Source organism: Nelumbo nucifera, chromosome 5 (genome assembly GCF_055504915.1).
Source record: "Nelumbo nucifera cultivar China Antique chromosome 5, China Antique-T2T, whole genome shotgun sequence".
Lineage (NCBI taxonomy): Eukaryota > Viridiplantae > Streptophyta > Magnoliopsida > Proteales > Nelumbonaceae > Nelumbo > Nelumbo nucifera.
In genome coordinates, this window is record NC_142653.1 from 71,706,336 (window position 1) to 71,724,434 (window position 18,099).

General features: G+C 45.1%; 1 protein-coding gene across 1 annotated transcript; it reads left to right on the plus strand.

Annotated features, from left to right (window-relative positions):
• The first annotated feature begins 172 nt into the window (after window positions 1-172).
• Window positions 173-2,943, plus strand: LOC104610176 (Tetratricopeptide repeat (TPR)-like superfamily protein). The gene has a single exon (XM_010276676.3). It carries the CDS (start codon window positions 177-179, stop codon window positions 2,424-2,426), a length of 2,250 nt encoding a protein of 749 aa, XP_010274978.2. The 5' UTR covers window positions 173-176; the 3' UTR covers window positions 2,427-2,943.
• Window positions 2,944-18,099: the final 15,156 nt, after the last annotated feature.

Below are 18,099 nucleotides of genomic sequence, written 5' to 3' on the forward strand. Positions count from 1 at the left end.
CGTATGGCGAATGCTACGCGAGGCCGAGTAATCTGAGGCGGTGAGACTCCGAGCCTGAGCGGCTTCTTTCTGGGCTGACTCGGTTCACTTAACCGGGCTTATAGCAACCATCCTTGTGAGCTTTCTTTAAAGCCCCTCTTGGGCTTGTCCGCATTTCTCCGCTGAAAGGTCCCCGGATGTCAGCATTGACAAGATGGAGACGTCGATTGCGATTGACCCGGATCACCTCTCGCGGCCTCTGTATCTTCAAGTTGACCGTCGAGAACCCAGGCATGTCGGAAGCCGAAATGGCCCGGAAACTGCGTACCCTATGTACCCAGGGTCATTTTCGAGACGCTCTATCGCTATTCTACTCCCTGAACACACCGCATTCTCAAGTCTACGCTATCCTTTTCCATGCCTGCTCGCGACTCGGCTATCTTGACGAGGGCCGACGCCTCCATCAGCACATGCTTGATCATAACCATGAAGCCGGTCTTTACGTTTCCAATCATCTCATTAACATGTACGCGAAGTGTGGTTGTCTAGACTTGGCCCGTAAATTGTTTGACAAAATGCCTGAGAGAAATATTGTTTCTTGGACTGCTCTTATTACTGGGTATGACCAACATGGCCGACCTGACGATTGCTTCTGTCTCTTCTCGTCCCTGATCGCCCATCATCGCCCCACTGAATTCGCCTATGCAAGTGTCCTTAGCTCCTGCAATCGCATTCGAGGCCAACAGGTACATGCTCTCGCATTGAAAACATCTTTTGATGCTTATGTTTATGTAGCAAATGCTCTCATTACAATGTACTCCAGGAGCGGCTGCTGCGATCAGAATTATGATGGTAATGATGCTTGGTTCATCTTCCAAGCCATGTCCTTTCGTAATCTCATTAGTTGGAATTCGATGATCGCAGGGTTCCACCTCTGTGGTCGTGGGACTAAATCTCTCGAACTCTTCTCTCGGATGCACTTTGAGGGCATCGGATTTGATCGTGCAACGCTTGTCACTGTCCTGGCATCCATGTGTTCCTGTTATGATGCTGACTTTGATCTTCTTATGCATTGTTATCGACTCCATTGTCTTGCTACCAAGACGGGGTTTGCCTTGAAGGTTGAGGTTGCTACTGCACTAGTTAAGGCCTATTCCATGCTTGGAGGGGATGCCACTGATTGTCGCAAGCTTTTCTTGGAGATACGTGGCCATCGAGACGTCGTATCTTGGACTGGGATTATAACAACATGTGCAGAGAAGGACCCAGAAGAAGCATTCCTCCTTTTCTGCCAGATGCGCTGGGAAGGTGTGGATCCAGACCGTTATACCTTTTCAATTGTCATCAAAACATGTGCAAGCCTCGCAACTGGGCGCCATGGCTCATCTATCCACGCACAGATCATTAAAGCCGGGTTTCAGGATGACACAGTGCTTGCCAATGCCTTAATCCATGCCTATGCAAGGTGTGGCTCTATAAGCCATTCAGAGAAAGTTTTCAATTCCATCATGGATCGTGACACGGTGTCATGGAACTCAATGTTCAAGGCTTATGCCCTGCATGGACAAGCCAGTGAAGCATTAGATCTCTTTGCAAAAATGAACGTCCAACCGGATGCAACCACTTTTGTTGCCCTCCTATCAGCCTGTAGCCATGCTGGACTTGTAGACCAGGGAACTAAAATTTTTAAAACAATGTCTGAATGTTATGGAATAGCCCCTCAATGTGATCATTACGCCTGTATGGTTGACATTCTTGGGAGAGCTGGCCGCCTTATTGAGGCTGAAGATTTAATTAACAGAATGCCTATGGAGCCTGATTCTGTGGTGTGGAGTGCACTGCTTGGTGCATGTAGGAAACACAATGAACCAAAGTTGGCTGAGCTGGCAGCAGCGAAGTTGATGAATTTGGAACCTAAAAATTCATTAGGTTATGTATTGATGTCAAACATATATTCTTCAGAGGGTAGTTTTGATGATGCAGCACTTATTAGGAAACAAATGAGAGGATTTAGGGTGAGGAAAAATCCTGGCTTGAGCTGGATAGAGATTGGTAATCAAGTGCATGAATTTGCAGCTGGAGGTCAATTCCACCCACAAAGAGATGCCATATATGCTGAGCTTGAAGTACTGATTGGCCAGTTAAAGGAGATTGGTTATGTGCCTGAGATAAACCTAGCATTGCATGATACAGAAGAGGAGCACAAAGAGGAGCAGTTGTATTATCACAGTGAGAAGCTAGCTTTGGCATTTGCATTGATGAATGCAGGTAATCCTTGTTTTGGTGGGGGAATTATAAGGATTATGAAGAATATACGGATTTGTGTTGATTGCCATAACTTTATGAAATTGGCATCAAAATATGTTCAAAAAGAGATACTGGTGAGAGATGCAAACCGTTTCCACCATTTTAGAGATGGTTTGTGTTCTTGTATCGACTATTGGTGACCAATTGATATCAACAAAAAGACTCATAAAAAAACAATTGATATCAAGAGAAAATAGCAGGAACCAAGAGTACATTGGCCTAGTTCTTCACGGCATATCTAGAGGTTTTGCCAGATTTGTCAGGTTCACTAGAGGAGGTTATGTTTGTAAGGATATAACTTTCAAGTTTTATGAGACTCATGTTCCATGGCAGAAGTGAGGTGGAACAGACTACCAAGTGGTTGAAGATTTCATGATATGTTGTCTAGACATTCAACATGCAATACAATCTCCTTCAACAAGGTTGGATCACCGTGGGCTGTTATGATGATTCTGAGTGAAAATTTGAGGCATGTAATTGTGGTTAGTTCCTCCAGTCTTCAAATGGACTATTCTGTTGGGCACCAATACCCAATGTTCTGTTGCACTTAACACCATTACCCTGGTCAGTCTGTAATACCATAATGGTGCAAGCAACCTTATGTGGACAAAGGATAAGGAGCATTTAGAGCAGATCTCTATTTGTGGTTGGGATTTATTTGTGTTATAAACCATTTATGCATGCTCCTTTTCATAGTTGTCAAGGCAACAAGGCGCCCTTGGAGGCTCGCCTCATCCAATCGCCAAGCAGTTTTGTGTACTGTGTTATAAAATACTTTTATGCTTTTAATTTTTTGACATTATAATTATAAAATAGATATTATTAAACTAGAATATTCATTTTATGTGTTTATATTCTAATTTCTTTTTATTATTTTCTTATTTGATAGGGTTTAGTCAACACAAACATTGCTAACTGCTGTATTGAACCCATGGTTCAAAGTATCGATACACCTTCGTGTATTGGCAGAAGTGTATTAGTACTTATAATGATACTCCCCCTATTTTTTAATTTTTTGGTTTTCAATTTCATTTTTAAATATAATTATATATATATATATTATTTAAAAAAATGGGTTCCCAAAAACACCTATAAACAAGTATATTGGGACCCCAAAGATACAATACAATACGCCTGATATGGAGTATATCATATCGAAATTTTGATCCTTGATTGAACCCTCAAAAGATTTCAAAACCTGGACTAAGCAAGGGAATAACTTAAAATTTGGTCTAATCAACACATTTTCTTCTTTCACCTTTTCTTTTCTTTTTTTCCTATAACAAAAGTAGGGGTTCAGCCCATATATTTTTTGAATTTTCTTTCCTGTCTTCTTTTTCTTCTCATAAAATGTTGATTTTTCTAGACTTAAACATGAAAGTTATATTTCTCTTATGAAACCATGGATAATTATTAAGGAAAAATGGTTATGGAACCTAAGGAACTACCCTAGGATATATGACTTTACTTAAAAAAAATCCATCGCTTAGGTGACTAGGCGACAAGGCACCCCCCTATTGCCTAGCCTCACCTTAGGGTATATCATGTGTTTTGAGAAAGTAATATGGAAGGGCCCACCTTGGGAACATAGCTACAGGGGGATGAGGGTACAAAGTGTATGCTTTTTCTCCCACATCCACTTCTATTTCATGAAAGGTGGGTGACAGTTGATCATATGCATCTTCACGGCCTTGAGGAGTTGTCAATGTTTTATGTCCACCAAGACCAAGAAACCAATATCATGTATGACTTTGAAACTGTAACGCAAGGCTGGTCTTTTCATGGCACTGAGCAGTCTTAAAGGCTTAAAGCGAATTATAAAAGGGAAAAATTAGGGGCGTGGTCTATTGAGCAATGCTTGCAGAAGTATGGAGTGAGATTGCGGGCTATACAGGAAAATGCAGTTAAACAAAAATGCCAACTGAAGCACAATGGAGCTAGTGAATTTGGACCCACGATGTTGGTTATTATTTAAAAGTTAGCTTCGGTGCAAATGGATTCTACTAGGAAGGCAATGGAAGAGTTTAGGCAGAGGAGTCACTGGCCAAACGCTGGTTGAAAGTGGTGCCTGTGCTGGAAACATGTTTGGAATTTGCATGTTACAGCATGATGAGCATGTCAATGAAAAGCAGGGTGTCTCCTCACTTGCAATGATAAATGACAAGTGATCATTGTTTTTCAATTGTGTTTTCTCTTTTTTCATTTCTCATTTAGTAGTTAGTTGATATTCAGATGGTCTGCATCTGAGTAGCTTCCATTAAAACATCCTAACCCAGTGCAGCAGCATTATCTAGTTGCAGTTTACTGATCTGTTTAAATTCTGGTTTAATGAATCCAAAACCATTTTATAATTTTATGGTCAATCCAATTATTTCAGATAAGAGATTATTTCCTTTTCTACAGATTCCAAGGGCCTCATGGAAACTAATAAAAGATGATTTTTCACTTTTACAAGCAAAAAGGTTAAAGACAAAAATTTTTGAAGGCTATGTACTGAACATTGAGAATAGTTTTCAACTAGCACTTAATGTTGTGAGAAGGGCTAATTTCATGACTTTGGGAGTATCCTTCTATTTTTTATCCTATGTGCCATATCACTGTATAGTTCTTTTTTTCTTTCTTAAACTAGAGAAGGGCACAATGGTCCTTTCTCACCTATTGTATTTCATTAGTATATAACATATTTTGTTTAGGCGTGTGAGACATTAGACAGACCCGTCATCTCTACTCTCTTTTCTCCTTATGAACCCAGTTATCATGACATCAGAGCAGGTCACTTGCAAAGGTTTTTGATTAAAGTTTAAAAGGATTATGATGTAGGGTGGCCCAACCTAGCCCATTCTAGGCCCAGCCCACGAACGTCAGAACCAGGGATGCGACTAGCCATAGCAGGGGCTACCCTGCACCCCTCGTACGGAGTCAATCGCGGAGTGCCCACGTGTCCCCGTAGAGCTCGCTGACTACCCTCGTACTACTCCCATCTCTAGGTGGCTCAAGTATAAATAGGGGATACCCCCCTCTAGGTGAGGGATCCTGATCCTAAAATTTGATCCTACTACAGAACTTAAGCATCCTCACTTTGGGAATTCAGTATCTATGAGTAGCCTCCTTGGAGCCATCGTCTGTACTGAATTCCCCTCTTTGTACCTTCATACTGACTTGACCATCGGAGCCTCTACCTCGGGTTCTTATTCGAGGCCTCTAACATCCTCTTCCTTGCAGCACCTTAGCTATTAGCCATCGGCTTCTACGGAACTCGGTACACCATTAGCCTCGGCCTCTAGTCTCTGACCTCAGCACCTCGTCCCCGAATCCTTCCAAGCCCTCGTCCCACCTTCAGAGCTCAGGGGCGAAATTACTTTGTTGTCCTCGGCCAATCCGAGTATCAACAACTGGCGCCGTCTGTGGGAAGCATTGCTAGACGATCCCCTAAAAAACTGTAACAAACTAAAAAATCCCTAAGCTTTAATCACCATGGTGTGAAGAGCCAGGAACACCTAGAACCTTGTCACTAGTGAATAATTCCAAGCCGTGCTCGACCACCTAGAGTATTTAACCCAACGATTTGAGCAGAGCTACCCCCTAGCAGGAGGTCCTCCCGAGGAGGACCGCTCCATCGGGGAGTCAGCACAACTAGGACAACATGGGTCCACCAGCCAGCCAGCCCTTGGCCCTGGTCATGCACCATAGGTTGACCCCTCCGAGTCCGATAGTAGCCGCCCAGCCAACTTGCCCAGGGACTCCCGCCCTCCCAACCGAAGGGAGGACGAACCAACACGATCTGAGGATAGCCGCCAGCCCTCTAAGCAACATCATTGGCGTTAAACGGCAAACTCGAGGGACGAAGGCAAGCGTCACAGTAGCCCCATTGCCCATTCTAGGGTCGAGGGCCGACGTCGAGCCTCTTCCCCTCACATCTTGGATCTCCGGGATGTCCCGAATGACCGCCGCGCCAAGCGCGAAGCACGCTGTCTTGCCTCATAACACTTCGAAGTCCATGCCGACCCCCACCCGTCCGCGAAGACTGGGAGGCCGTACAGGCCATGCCCGACTCTCAGTTAGCCAAACTACGAGTAGAGCTCGGTGCCGTCAAAGCCGAGCTCCAACAAGTCAAGGAAGGTTGAACTGACACCTCGGCCAGACAAAGTAACTCTATGGGGAGAATGGATGCCTTCTCCCCCGACATCATCACCGAGCCATTACCCCCAAACTTCAAAGCTCCCACCTTGGAGATGTACAACGGGAACACAGACCCGGACGATCACCTGGAGAGCTTCAGGGCACTCATGATCCTATATTGATACTCCGACACCTTGACATACCGAACTTTCCTAGAAACCTTCAAGGTAGCCACTCGACGATGGTTCTCAAGCCTCCCACCTCGGTTCATTAACTCATGGGAGCAGTTCTCCAGCCTGTTCCTCGCTCGCTTCATTAGCAATCGATGACCCCATAATAGTGTTGTCTTGCTAATGACAGTCAAGCAGAAGCGAGGAGAAAGTTTATAGTCATACATTGACCACTTCAAGAAGGAAGAGCTCGAGGTTCGCGACCTCGACCCCATGGTCTCCATGCATGCCGCCATCAACGGACTCCTCCCTAGCTCAGCCTTCAAATGCTCAATCACCAAAAGCCAGCCGAAGACAAAACTAGAGTTCCTTGAGAGGGCCCAAAAGTGCATTGCAGTTGAAGAGGCTTCGGCTGGTGATGCTCAAGAAAGGGGCACCGAGCACTGGGACGGAGCCCCATGAAAGAAGAGAAAGAATGGGGACCATGGTCGCAACAACGACAACGACAACGACAACAACAGCAAGAAGCCACCGGCCTCAGCCCTGGCTTACGACCAGTACACGCCACTCAACTCTACCCGCATGCAAATCCTAATGCAGATCGAGGAGGAGAAACTCATGAAGTGGCCCGAGAAGTTGAAGAAGAATCCCTGAAGGGAGAACTCAAAAAAGTACTGGAAATTCCATCGAGGCACTGGCCACGACACTGAGGACAGATATGATCTCAAGAATGAAATAAAGTCCCTCATACATCGAAGCCACCTCAAGCAATACGTTGGAGGCGAGGCTGGCGCCTCGTCTTCCCAGCAATGGCAACATCAGCAAGTAGTCGACGTCATTGACATCATAACCGGAGGCACAGCCTCGGGCGGAGCCTCGGCCTTGGCTCGCAAGGCCTATGCTAGGCAGTTAAACATCCAGGGGCTGGCCTCCAAGAAGCAAAAGTAGGAAGAGTCTTTCTCCTTTATGGATGAGGATTTGAAGGGGGTAGCAGTCCCCCACGACGACGCTTTGGTGGTTTCGGCCATCATAGCAAACTTCGTAGTCAAGAGGATTCTCGTTGATAGCAGCTCCTTGGACAACATCCTTTTCTACGAAGCATTCGAGAAGATGAAGATAGCACTGGAGTGCCTTCAGCCAGTAGATGTCCCACTAGTTGGCTTCTCCGGCAACATTGTTAAACCAGAGGGCAAGATCACCCTACAGGTCACAGTAGGAACAAAGCCCGAGCAGGTGACGAGGATGACAAAGTTCCTAGTCGTAAGGGTTGGCTCACCCTACAACGCAATCATGGGAAGACCAACCGTTCATGCACTATGGGCAGCCATCTCCTCCTATCACCTCACTCTCAAGTTCCCCACCGAGCATGGCGTCGGAGTTGTTCGGGGAGACTAGCACGCCGCCTGCCAGTGTTATGTGGCAACGTTGAAGGGCAAGAACAAAGAAACCTTGCCACTAGAGGGCTTTGACCTTAGGGAGGAACCAGCGAGCCGAGGCCAGCCGACCGAGTACCTCATCTCGGTCCCCCTAGATGAGGACGAACTTGAGAAAGTAGTCCGCATCGGGTCCAACCTTCCCTCAGAGAGCCTATCTGAACTGGTAAGTTTCCTCAGACTTAATGTTGACGTCTTTGCTTAGTTTGCCGCTGACATACCCGGAATTAACCCTTCGGTCATTACACATAGGCTGAGCATGGACATGAGCTCTAGGCCAGACCGACAGAAGAAGAAGAACTTTGCACCTGAACGATGGAAGGCCATAGAAGAGGAAGTTGGGAAGCTACTCGACGTCGGCTTCATCCGAGAGGTACACTACCATAACTGGTTGTCAAATGTGGTTATGGTAAAGAAAGATAATGGGAAATGGCAGATCTGTATTGATTTCACAGACCTTAATCAAGCCTGCCCCAATGGCAGTTTTCCTTTGCCAAGGATAGACCACCTCGTTGACGCCACTGTAGGGTACGAACTACTCAGCTTCATGGATGCCTTCTCCGGATATAACCAAATAAAGATGCACCTGGGTGATGAGGAGAAGACTTCGTTCATCACTGAGCATGGCACATACTGCTACCAAGTGATGCCCTTCGGCCTCAAAAATGCTGGGGCCACCTACCAACGCCTTGTTAACAAGGTGTTCAAAGAGCATATGGGAAGGAACGTCGAAGCCTATGTAGATGACATGGTAGTAAAAAGCCTGAAAGATGAGACCCATATCTCGGACTTAGCCGAGACCTTTGACACTTTACGGAAGTACAACATGAAGCTCAATCCCGACAAGTGCACTTTTGGCATCACATCCGGAAAATTTATGGGCTTTGTCGTCACTCAGAGAGGCATTGAGGCTAACTCTAGGAAGGTACAAGCCATACTGAATATGGCACCTCCTCGGACAGTGAAGAAAACCTAGAGACTCACAGGACGAATAGCAGCCCTCAACCGCTTCATGTCAAAGTCAGTCGATGTTGCCTACCCTTCTTCCACGCCATCAAGAAGCTGAAAGATTTCTGGTGGATGGAGGAATGCCAGCACACCTTCAACGAGCTCAAGGCGTACCTTATCTCACCTCTCCTCCTCGCCCGATCGGCCAAAGGAGAAACCTTGTACCTATACCACTCGGCCGGGGACGAAGCAGTCAGCTCAGTCCTTATTAAAGAAGACGGCGTGCAGAAGCCAGTCTTTTATACCAGCAAGGTACTCTACGACACTGAAACCAGGTATCTCGAGATAGTGAAATTGGATTTCCCCCTTTGTTTTGAGCTAGAAAGCTCAGACTATACTTCCAAGCTCACTCAATAGTGGTCCTGACGAACCAGCCCCTCAAAGCTGTCCTTGCCAAGCCCGAGACCTCGGGACGCCAGATGAAGTGGGCCATTGAGCTTTTCGAGTTTGATGTTCGGTACCAGCCGAGCCCCGTAATCAAGGTACAAGCCCTGGCAGATGTGGACGATGAGGCTCACCCTTGATGGAAACTCTTTGTCGAAGGCTCCTCCAATACTAAAGGAAGTGGAGCGGGCCTCATCCTTCTCACCCCCGACGATGTTGCTATAGAATATGCGTTGATATTTGACTTTCCAACATCAAATAACGAAGCTAAGTACGAGGCCCTCCTCGCTGGCCTACAGCTTGCTAGGGACCTTAGCTCCTCACACATTGGTGTTAGACAGTGTATGCCCTTAGCTCCAATCAGATTGATATACATTATGTCATTTATTGTAAATGAATAAAGTGCATAATTGATTCATGCGATTTGGTGTGTTTCTGTGTAATACTCTTAAACTGGACACTTATGAGACTCGTACTAATTTAGAATCTTCACAGCCATTAGATAAATCTGGGGAGATTTATCCTGCCAAGGCTGACATTGATGTGCCGCCAAGTTGGTTGGGGTGGCTTATCTCAACTGCCAAGGTGAGACCTGAGGTACATGCAGTGTGGATTTTCTTGAAACCCTGAACCAGACCAATTCCAGTATTGCTCTGGACCTTGGAGATAGATGAACAAAACTGGAATGTTATACCTGACCCCTAGACTCGATTATAGTACTACACTAGGTGTCAAATTGGGCTGTCTTTGGTATGCCAATCAGTGAGGTCCTTAGAGGGGGTTAAAACCTAGGTATGTTGGGACAATCTGAGAATTCATCTAAGTGGGTGATCATAGTGATAGGATCAGCCCCTTTGTTGAACAAAGTGAATGATCGGGGAATGCACTCTCTCTGATGGAAACCTAAACTACCAACAGTTGATTTCAACCGTTGAAATTTGTTTTTGCAAAATATATTTATATAGAGATATACATACATATATATATGTATGTATGTATGTATATACATATAAATACATATATATATATATTATGGTTTCAAAATATTTGCAAAAGGTTTTAATTCCCGGGATCCATGTGAGTAGAGAGTGCAGCATTGTACCTTACAGTCGAGGGAGAGGTCCTCTCTTGTCGGGTAGTGTTTGATCATTATGGGCTGAGAGGTTAAGTGTAAGACCATTGAGGGTAATACCTGATGGGCTAATCTTGCATCTGCCACAGTCCTTGGGTTTTCATAAGGTGGATGTACCCAAGGACCATTTAGTGTAAATGTTGGGCCCATTAAGAGCCCATGGTGGTGGACTCAGGGGTTCACTGTCTCCTACAGTGAATTCGGCCAGGCTTTGTAACAAAGGCTGAGCTGAACCCATGTGACTGATGTGTAGATCAATGTTTGGGTTTCACACCATATAAGGATAACCAACTGGGTAGCAGGTTAAGAGGGCTAGTGAGCACATAGACTTAATGGGCCTAAGCCCATTCGAACTGGCTTAATAAGATTAGTTAAATATGGGGCGGTTTTGGGATTTGGATCAACTGATAGGATAAGGGATTATCCCCATCCACTCAAAGAGTCTAGATCCAAATAAATATTTGGATAAGGAAACTCCTAATTTGATTAGTAAGGTAGGTTTTTATCTGTAGATAAGATAAGGGATTATCCTTATCTCTTAAAGAGAGTCCAAATCCAAATATAAGATTTGGATTAGGAAACTCCTAATAGGATTAGGAGAACCTCTCTTTAAGGGTATAAATAGGAGAGCAGGGCGGACCTCCAAACACACTCACAGTCTGTTGAATTAAGAGAGAAGACAACACACAGTTTGACTGCTCCTGTCTTTTGCTCTTTTCTTCCTGTTCTTGCCGCTCCTACCCAGTTCGATCTCCACCAGTGGGAGTGATCAAGAACCGTTCTTTATATTGCTTCTTGCTAGAAGAGGCAATCTGAAGTTGCGCTCACCAGCCCTTTACTACATTCTTGTTGAAGAATTCGGTTTTTGCTGAAGAGTCGTCCTGCTGATTCTGCTTCACCTCACACTATGTCATCTTCAGTGGGAGCAAATTTTGGTTTTCTCCTTGGACGTGAACACCTGCATTGGGAGTTACTGTTACTTCGTATCAGGTATATCCCTCTCCTCCCTTTTGGTTTCAGATCTGGTCCAATTTATTTCAAGATTGATCCTTGAAAATGCAGTTTTCTAAAATAGGGAATGTGATTCCCAAATGGGAGAGAGAAATTTTTGAAATTTCGCCCAACCTTCCTGCAGGGTTCAGCCATCTATATGATGGATCTCTCATCCCTTCAACCTTTGCCTAAATTCCCGTAGGAGGAAGAGAGCCAATCAAGCTCCTGCTTCGCCTCGGCCTCCTCCCCCATCATAGGCCACCTCGACCTCGCCTAAGTGAACACTTAAAGAGAAGTTAAGCTAGGCGAGCCACAATTCGATTGTATGTCTCTGCCTCGGCTGCCCTCCGTCACACACCTAGGGCATGCATGTAACAAGCCGAAGTGAACTATTTTACGTTGTGATCTTTCCACTTATGGGGGGGGGGGGCAAGGGCCCCTCAGCGAAAAATAAGACAGCAAAGCAAGCAAAAGGAAACGAACACAATAGAAAGCAGAAATCAAGTACTCAAGAGGAGATTCAAAAAATGCCACCGATTTCCATTATATTCCCCAAAAAAATGGGCTTTACAAAAATTCATTCACGGCCTCCAAGGCCGGACACATGTATAGTATTAAGAAAGAAAAACAAAAACAAAAGAAAACATAAACCTAGCCTAGGCCTTGCTGCTTGTCGGAGGGGGAATAGCGGATTAGAAGCCTCCTTGGAAGAGTCGGGGATCACCTTCAAGGATTCGACGTCAAAGTCAGGTAGAGCCACCGTGAGCGCCTTCTTGATGTCCTCGATCCTGTTCAAGTAAGCCTCTGAAGCAAGATTGGCCAGCTCCTCAGCTTCCTGGGCCCTCTTCTCGGCGTTGGCAGCCTTCTGCTCGACCTCCGCAACACACTTCACTGCCTTCTCGGCCTTCTTCTCTGCCTCGGCAACTCGTTTCTTCGCCTCGGCAACGTCCCCCTCGGCCTGGTTGAGGTGCTGTTCAGCCTCGAAGAGAAGGCTTCCGATGTGGGCCCTCTCCATCTGCTCCTTGGAGAGGCTCTCCTGCGCCTCCTTCAGTTGCGCCTGAGCTTCCATCCAGAATTTCTACTTGTCGATGAGGCTCTGCCAGAACTTGTGGTACTTCTCTTTAGCAGCGGTAGCAGCTTGCTAGAGCTTCCCCTTCTCCTCCTCCAGCTTGTCCATTTGGGCCAAGGTCAGCTTCAACCGATCCCCAAGGCCAATGAACTGAAGGTAGACCTGTAGTGAAGGAACAATCATTATTCCCCAAAAAAGCAAGTAACCATGAAGGAAAAGGGACAAGTGTTACCTCGGCCAAGCTTCCCAAACCTTGGGTGTAGACCTTCTTGGGAGCGTTCCCAGCTTCTGAAAGCGATACCTCAAGAGAAGGGCTCCACTCACCAGGGCCTGACCTACCCCCTCCTCACGGATGGAGTCCTCCTCACGGACGTTCCACCTGGGACAAAAGATCTGGTTGGACTGCTCGGCGAGCTCCTCCAGGGGTGTCGGGGCAGAAAATGGCCCCATCCGTTCTTTATGGGACCCCCTCGGGGCATCCCCCGTTGAGTTCCTGACGCGGGCCATATTCTACAGTGGCTGATCCCCCATGGCCTCCTCGGTCGGCCTCTTCTCTCCGCCTTGGTCTCCTGGGTGGGCTTCTTCGACCTGTTCGTCGGCTTCGGAGGAACCTACAGCTCCCACCTCGGCTAGACCTCCTCGACGTGCCTCTTCCCCTTAGCAGGGACCTATGAAGTTGCTCCCTTTGTGGGAGCTGCTGGAGTGGTCCCTTTGGCAGGGACCTGTGGAACTGTCCCCTTAGTAGGGACCTGGCAAGAGGACCCCCCTTCACAGGGTAGGGACCTTCTTCTACGTCAACGCCCCATCAGAAGGTCTCTGAAGTGTTTTCGCCCGTTCCTTCTACATTACGCGAGCACGTTCTAGCATGGCCTTTCGGACATCCATCGGCACCTTTGCAAACAAAACAAAACCGTTAGTAATGCAGTGCAAAAAAGAGGACGAGCGAACGTGTTAAGGGACTGCAGGGCCTCTTCTACCAAGGGGAGAAGGGCTGAGCCCCGCAAAGACTAGCGGGATCTCCTCCTCCGCCGAAGGCTAGCCTCGGACTCTCCCCAGGTCGAGCAACCGCGCAAGATCATCGTTCTCCTCACTCATGAGTAGGGGGACACTCTTCTCCGCAGCCTGGCTAACCTCTCCCCATCCCGACCTGAAGGACCAGCCCTTGGGATAGGACAAAAAGAAAAATTTACCCTTTCGGTTATGCATGGAAGAGGGGTTGTCCACTGGCTTGGTCCTATGGGGTTGAAGTTAGTACATGTCGTATTCGGAAGAGTGCTTCCTCGGCACAAACAACGCTCGAAAGAGATTCAGCGTTAATTCCACCCCTGGAATTGAGCCACCACCAGCATTGCCACTATGGTTCTAAAGGCGTTGGGCACCAACTGGCTAAGGGTGATCCTATACGCCCTCAACAGTTCAGAGATCCGTGGATAAAGGGGGAACTGAAGACCGAATTGAAGAAAATGTTGGTAAACGCAAATCTCCCCCTCCTTAGGAGTCCATGGCCGATCACCCACCTCGGGTACCCTCATACCGTAGGACGAGGAGATGAAGTATTGCCTCACCAGAGCTTTGACCTGATCCCCATCGAGAATAGGGTCTGGGGTCTCCTCCCCCTCAACTTGGGAGGACCCCTTGGCCTCCCTCGGCATCATGGAGGTGACACTCTCACAGGGAGGGTCATCGCCTCGACGGCTGCCTTCGGAACCCTTGGAGGCTACCCTCTTCGGAAGCACCTCAACCTCTTGTTGAAGGGGAGCAAGGGCAGAAGGACTCAAAGGAGAAAGGGGAGAAGGGGTTCGGGTGGGGCTCCCCTTCGACTCATTTGGAAGATCATAGCACTCAGGTTCAAAACTTGAGAAAGACATTGTTTGAGATTACCTAAAGGGATGTGGAGGAAGAAGAAGTGAAAACGAAGTGCTGAAGGTTGGAGAATCTAGGAGTTGAGTTCACTTGAAAGCAAAGGCACTTAGAGGCAAATAACATGAATGCTGCCATCAAGGCCCCTATTTAAAGGAGAATGAACGACCTAGATATCTTGAGATCCAACGACTGAGAAGCCAATGCCTCCACAACCCAACCGATGCGCTAGCGACGACTCGAATCGTCTCAGATCTAACGAATGCAAAACACCTCCGCACCTGCGATCCAGCCACGCCGCACCCCTGAGTGCTCGTCCTAGGAAGGTGAAACGATGCTCGAGGCGAACCAGCGCATCCGCCCGCTGCGACCCACCGGTTTATGTGACTCGGTCGCGTGAACGCACACACTGGTTTGACCAGAAAGTCGTTCCGTACACGGGGTGTTCTCCCAACACATAGATTCGTGCAGAATATGTCCCCCGATCGCCTATTCAAAGTAGTAGTGCCGCAGATCGCTCGCAGCTTTGGCCCAACTTATGAAGACAATCTAGGCGGAGACGCAAAAGAGAATGCCATTGTAGGGTACACCTCGACTGCCGAACCCACTGGCACTCACCATTACTACTCCCATCAGCTGAAGCCAAATTCTTCACCTCGGCCTCAGGAGTGGGGGGCAAGTGATGTAGGGTGGCCCAACCCAACCCATTTTGGACTGGGAGGCCTAGCCCATGAACACCAGAACCAAGGACGCGACTAGCCATAGCAGGGGCTACCCTACACTCCTTGTACGGAGCCAATCGCGAAGTGCCCACATGTCCCCACAGAGTTCGCTGACTACCCTTGTACAGCTCCCATCTCAGGCGTTCATCTCCACCAACCTCCAGGCGGCTCAAGTATAAATAGGGGGTACCCCCTCCAGGTGAGGGATCCTGATCCTAAAATCTGGTCCTACTACAAAACTTAAGCATCCTCACTTTGGGAATTTAGTATCTACGAGTAGCCTCATCGGATCCCTCGTCTGTACTTAATTCCCCTCTTCGTACCTTCGTACTGACTTTGACCGTCGGAGCCTCTGCCTCGTGTTCTTACCCGAGGCCTCTGACATCCTCTGCTTTGCAGCACCTTAGCTATAAGCCCTCGGCTTCTACGGAACTCGGTACACCATTAGCCTTGGCCTCCAGTCTCCGGCCTCAGCACCTCATCCCCGAATCCTTCGAAGCCCTCGGCCCACCTTCAGAACTCAGGGGCAAAATTACTTTATTGTCCTTGGCCATTCCGAATACCAACAGATTACATTGAAGCTATCCACTCCAGTTATTGAAGACAAATTTGAAGATTGCTTGGAGGTTATTCTGATCGTTACAAACTAAGTATTGCTTTCTTGGAATCTTGCCATTCAGGTTGGACTTTTCTACTTTTCTCTCTATTTCTCGGTCCAATCACTTTGTGCTCCTGGTTTCTGGGTCACCCTAGGCTCTTTTATTTATCCATTCCTTTGGATAGAAAGAAGTACAAATTGTTTTTGGAGGATTATGACCCGTTTCTTCTCTACAGTAGTCCTGCAACTTACCTTATTGCTACATATTGCAACTGATGTTATGAAGGTTTTCTTGAAGGTTTGGATCCTTCTTTATTGCCCTAGCATCTATTTTCTCCATATATGTTTGGATTGGTGATTGAATCAATTGTTTTAGAGGGTATTGATCCCATATTTCTGGGTTTTTGAACCTGCTCTTCATTTCTGGACTGCTGAGTTCTTCAGGCATTTTCTTCTTAGTGAAGACAATTATCTTTGGTTTGGACCTCGCTTACTATTTGTTATTCATATTTTTTTATTTGTTTTGATTAGTTTCCGGTAAGTTTTCTTCCTATTACTTGGTGCAGTACTTACTTCCTTTCTTGGGAGTTTGGCCTACTTGGTGTTTTCTTTGCTGAAATGTGGCCTTGGGCAAGAGAGATATTTTTGCCATAAGATTTGATAGAAGTAACTATTCACAATGGAAGTTTCACTTTTAGTTTTAGAGTAGGGTCTTTGAGGTCATATTGATGGTTCGCTTTCCTTTTTTTTTGTTTTTGCACACAAAAAAAAAATAGCTTACATGATTTTGGATATTAGAATGATATGCTAGAGTGAATTTACCCTTACAAGCAAAGTAAGCAAAAAGATGGGCCATTGGATTTAACTGTCTATTTACATGAATAAGCGAGAAGGATTGGAAACTAAGCAATTGACGATGCCAAGATTGTTTCCTAGATCCTTGGATCCATTAAGACTGATATAGCTATTCCAATGAGGGGGTTGAAGACAACAAAAGGAGATGTTTGAATACATGGAGAAAGTTTATCAACGATCTAATCTCTCCAAACAGTATCAGATATAGATTAAAATCTTTCTTATAGACAAGGTGAGAAGAAAATTCAAGAGTAGTATGCAAGCTTTGTGAATCTATGGATAAAGTATGAACTAATTCATGTGTGAATCCTTGATGGCATGTTGTGTCAAGGTTATGAAAAAACATTTTGATAAAATAAAGATCATGCATTTTTTTATACACTCTTGCAACTTGAATATGAGGTGATCAAATCAAATATTTTGAGTCAAGATACCACTCCATGCCTAGATGTGATTTGGGAGAACTTTTAAAGAAGGAGACAAGACTTATAACTTAAGTGGTATTTGATAAATCTAAAATATGAAATATCAAAAGTTAAAAAGATATTATTTGTGTTTGAAATTTGAAAAGTAGTATAGATGCTTTTATACTTTTTGAGGTTTTGAATAGATAAGGTTGTTTGTGTTGGATCAACTCTTCAATATCTAAAATTGCTTGATTTTACTATTATACCTCTAGAATAGAACAAATTATTTGGTAATTTTGAGTTCATTTTGCACTATTTCATAAAATACTTAATAAGTAATACGGATAAAAAATAAAAAATAATAGAATATTTAATAATTAATATGAATAAAAATATAAAAAATTAAAATTAATTTATTAAAATCAAAATAGTATTGAAAACTATGAATAAATTTCATGAAGCCATGAAAAAGTAATAATTAATAAAATAATATCTTAAAAAGTAATAAAATAGTTAATAATTAATAAAAATAAAAATATGTAATAATTAATAACAACTAAAATATTTAATAATTAATACAAATAAAAATATAAAAATACAAAAATTAAAATGAATTATAAAAATTAAAATAATATTCAAAATTACAAATAAATTCCATAAAGTAATGCAAAATATTTAATAATTAGCAATGGAGTGGAGATGGAAAAGTTACTTTGATGCTGGCGGTGCTATGTTTTACATCAATTGCAGTGACAAAGAATGGGGCGAAGATGATGACGATGGTGGAGAGTGGAGAATAGTTAAAGAGATGGAGTGAGAGGGAAGAATGGGATTTGACAAAACTGTTGCTTCAACAATACTTCACTAGCAAATTCATCAACATGAATTGTCATCCATTATGAACGAAATTTGACCTGTTTTATAGGAACTCCAACATGAAACAGTAACAATCAAATTCCTTCAGAAACTTCACTTTTTGTAGAAATAGAAACAAAAGAAATGCACTCACAAGAATCCCTCCATTCAGAACCAAAAACATTTATAGAACATTTGACAACGAACC

Bases quoted from the DNA above. Each gene is read 5' to 3' on its own strand.
- LOC104610176 (XM_010276676.3), top strand. From the start codon at position 177: ATGTCAGCATTGACAAGATGGAGACGTCGATTGCGATTGACCCGGATC.